Raw genomic sequence first — 4,133 nt, 5'->3', positions numbered from 1 at the left:
AGAAAATAGTACCTTTATTACACAAGCTTCGTTTTCGACATTTTTTTTATATCAATAGCTATCAACGAGATCTACAACTTTTAATTAGACTCTGTCAGCAAATTTTAACTTTATTTTTAAAGTTATATTTTTAACAAACATAGATTGTTAAAGTTCGTATAAAAATCATGACTTGTCCATACGAATTCCGTTCTTGAATGTCTTTATATCAACGGAATTGTATCTACGAGATCTTCAACTCTCTTTTAGATTGTTTCGACTAGCAATCGACTAATTTCCATTTCGATTTCAATGTCGTGCAATACTGTACCGAAACTTCAAAAAATCATAACTTCCTCTTACAAAATCAGATTTTGACGTTTTCTATATACACGCTCTCGCTTTTTAGAATTAGTATGACTTTCGTTTAGATCACTAAGGCTAATAAGCCTCCAATCTCCGATTCATATTTTACGATGCACCTTTGCGGCATATAGGTGGACGCAAGACTTCAAATAATCATATCTTCTCCATACGAAATCAAATTCAAGCATTCTATATATCTACAGAAATCGTATTGGCATTTCCTACATGCTTATGATGATTACTTTGGCTAAAAAATAATATTTTTTTTTACTAAAATTGGGTGTTACACAACCACACGATCATGACCACTATTTTAACGGCATCGTATCAGCCACATGATGTAATGATCTCCATGATATTATTCATAAAGTTGTGTTACAACGTATTTTTAACACCATTTTATTAAATAAAATTGTGATGGTTCTGATCATTTTTGTTATTTTGTTGCAAGTTACAACTAGTATCATAATATTGAATAAATCTTTAAAAGTACAACCAAGTTCTGCTGAAACCTTCATCAACTTCTGCATCTCATGTTTGAAGTGGAGCCTTGATTGAATTCGCAACGTCGATCACAAACCGATACCTAACATCAGATTTTAAGAGACGATCCATGGCTGTGTTCACATAATCTATCGAGATAACTTCTATATCCGATGTTATTCCATGCATCGCACAGAAAACAAGCATTTCTTGAGTCTCTCTTAGTCCTCCGATGCTACTACCACCAATAATCTTCCTCCCTATCAAATTTTAACCCATTACCCTTGAACTCAAACATCTAAACAACCATTTTAACGAGTAATTACCTAAGATCAAAGGAAATGCTGGCAACTCATGTGGTTTCTCCGGCACACCAACAAGAACAAGCTTCCCAGCCGTTTTGAGGATATCAATAAACGGTGCAATTGGATGAGGTGCAGAAACAGTATCTAGGATACCATCAAGTGTTCCAGTAGCAGCCTACAACGCATAATCAACAAATCAAAAGTTAAGCAAATAATATCGAAAATATAAAAGAAAGGTGGTCATTTGTCATTCACCTGCATTTGTTCCACGTCTTTGCTAACAATGAAATGGTCAGCTTTAAGTCTTTCAAGTGCTTCCTCCTTCTTCTCTGGGGTCGTACTGAAAACTGTAACTTCAGCACCAAAAGCCTTAGCGAACTTCACTGCAACATGACCGAGTCCACCAAGACCAACTATCCCGATCTTCATACCAGGCTTGTCAAGTCCGTAGTGTCTGAGGGGGCTGTAAGTTGTGATCCCAGCACATAGCAATGGAGCACCGGAATCAAGTGGCAAATTGTCTGGCCAATGCAGCACAAAATGCTCATCGGAAACCATGTGGTCAGAGTAGCCACCATATGTGAGTGTGCCATCGAAGTTAGTAGAAGCATAGGTCATGATCATCTTGGGGCAGTGTTGTTCAAGATTGTTAGAACAGTTTTGACATGATCTGCATGATCCCACCAAGCATCCAACGCCAACTGTTTCACCAACTTTGAATTTCTCTACTTTGCTTCCTACTTCGGTGACGACACCCACAATCTCATGCCTTCATTTTTGTGTCAAAATCAGTGTGTGTCAGTATTTGTCATAGATAAAGCGAACAATCGATTCAAGTAGTACGAACAGACCACAGATAATATCGATTCAAGTTGTACGTACCCTGGAACTAGTGGATAAGTAGACGCGAGCCATTCGTTCTTAGCATAATGAAGATCCGAATGGCAGATTCCACAATACAAAACTTTGAATCTAACGTCGTTATCCCCTGTAGCTCTGTTACAAATTCATTAATCATGATCAACAGAAAAACTGAGAATGATATATGCAAATAAATAGTCAAAGGATCAACCATCATTTTAAGTTGATACAAGATAAGACTAATATTATAACTTTATAAGTATACTTGTTTTCTCAATCCTCAAATTAAAATCGCAACACGAGTAGCAGGTCTGTGAGATGTGTACCTTCTGGAGAAGGTGAGGGGTGAGAAGGTTCCAGAAGTGTCTTTCGCAGCGTATCCGTAGGCCTTGATGGGATGCTCTGTCTCTAGTGATTTCTCCATTTTGATGCTTAGATAGATGCTGCGTATGGAATGGAGGGAAGAGAGTCTTTATATGAGAAACTTATAGCTGATGATTAACACTGGCCTTTGGTATGAGCTAACCTATAGCTGGTTGCTCGTCAAAATGGTCATGCCGCTTTGCGTATTTTGTGGAAAATGAAAGAGAGGACGTCCCCGATTTCTAGCTAGTAGTAATAATGATCGATAACTTCGAAATCATTTAGCCATTAAAGGATAAAACCACCAAACGTTGCATGGCCCCTAATGATATGTTGTTTATCTCGTTCAATGTATTTTACATTTTATTTTATCATAACAAATTAGAACTCCAAACTGGCGACTGTCTATGCGTCCCAGGGACGGATTGAGACAAGTGGTAAAGGGGTGAGAGAGTTTACACTATTAAATTTAATCCCTATCCTATAATGTTATTGAAGATAAAGTTATATATATATATATATATATATATATATATATATATATATATATATATATATATATATATATATATATATATATCAAATAAGAAGAAAATTTTTGGTTGGAAGGTAAGAAGTTTTTTTTCAACATATTTTTTTAGAGAACATACAAAATGAATCATTAAATGATTCAAAGGTAAGATGATTCACAAAAAAACATCTTCATGATTTATTTTTAAGTAAATTAAGAAAAAATTCACTTTTATTATAATTTTACTGAATAACAACGAAATCATTGTGTAAATGAATCATTGGTGTGTTTTTTTTGAGATTTTTTTTGGTGAATCATATTATTTTTTATTCATCTAGTGATTCATTTCTTTTGTTCGTCAGAAAAGTATGTAGAAAAAAAACTTCTTACCTTCCTACCAAAAAAAATTTCTTACCGGATCTATATCCTATATATATATATATATATATATATATATATATATATATATATATATATATATATATATATATATATATATATATAAAAGTTCAATAGAAAACCATAATTATGGGTTTTTTAAGGAACCAAATCTTTTTATCAATTTCTAGAGCTTATTTTTTATCGAAAAAAAATCTAAAAAAATCTAAATTCATATATTAACATTGTGAATGTGAAAAATATTTTTCGGATTCACCGTGTGAATCCGGATTCATATTGTGAATTTTCGAAGATTCACATTGTGAATTTGACGTAAAAAAATTGAATTTTATATCATTGGAAAAAGGATAAAAAGTTATGAATTTTTTTATTTTTATTTTTTTTTATAAAATATAAGTTCAAAAAGTTGAAAAAAAAATTGGTTACTTGGTTAATTATGGTTCTGTACTGAACCTCACCATATATATATATATATATATATATATATATATATATATATATATATATATATATATATATATATATATATATATATATATATATATATATATATATATATATATATATATATATATATATATATATATATGTTATGAAGAGAGATAAAAAGGAGGTAGCTTGTTACATTGTTGACAAAATAGGCTCATTATAGATTTATGACATAAATGATAATTAAAGTTTCATTATAGGTTTGTTTATAAGTTTATTTATATTTATGTTTTATTTTTTTTGTTTTATATTTAGTTTAATTTTAACATAGTTATATATAAGCTTTGGATCCATTGATAAACCAAAATTAAATGTAAAAATAATCAAATGCATGTTTTTTAAGAACAAAAAAGATTTTGGAATATTAGATAATACAA

At 31.3% G+C, this 4,133-nt stretch overlaps 1 protein-coding gene across 1 annotated transcript; it reads right to left on the bottom strand.

Moving 5' to 3' along the window:
• Positions 1 to 715: 715 nt before the first annotated feature.
• LOC111915589 (mannitol dehydrogenase) lies at positions 716 to 2,655 on the bottom strand. Its single transcript, XM_023911238.3, has 5 exons — positions 2,321 to 2,655; positions 2,016 to 2,129; positions 1,389 to 1,902; positions 1,155 to 1,308; positions 716 to 1,088 (listed from the first exon to the last, which is right to left on the bottom strand). Exons 1-5 carry the CDS (start codon positions 2,416 to 2,418, stop codon positions 877 to 879), a joined length of 1,092 nt encoding a protein of 363 aa, XP_023767006.1. The 5' UTR covers positions 2,419 to 2,655; the 3' UTR covers positions 716 to 876.
• Between the last annotated feature and the right edge of the window lie 1,478 nt (positions 2,656 to 4,133).

The sequence above is a fragment of the Lactuca sativa genome, chromosome 3 (assembly GCF_002870075.4).
Source record: "Lactuca sativa cultivar Salinas chromosome 3, Lsat_Salinas_v11, whole genome shotgun sequence".
NCBI classification, from domain to species: domain Eukaryota; kingdom Viridiplantae; phylum Streptophyta; class Magnoliopsida; order Asterales; family Asteraceae; genus Lactuca; species Lactuca sativa.
This window is presented reverse-complemented; position numbering and strand designations above follow the sequence as displayed.

Excerpts from the sequence above, each read along its gene's own strand:
- LOC111915589 (XM_023911238.3), bottom strand. The coding sequence starts at position 2,418 with ATGGAGAAATCACTAGAGACAGAGCATCCCATCAAGGCCTACGGATAC. Across the intron at positions 2,130-2,320 it reads CCCCTCACCTTCTCCAGAAG|AGCTACAGGGGATAACGACG; the intron begins GTACACATCTCA and ends AATTTGTAACAG. Across the intron at positions 1,309-1,388 it reads AAGACGTGGAACAAATGCAG|GCTGCTACTGGAACACTTGA; the intron begins GTGAATGACAAA and ends TATGCGTTGTAG.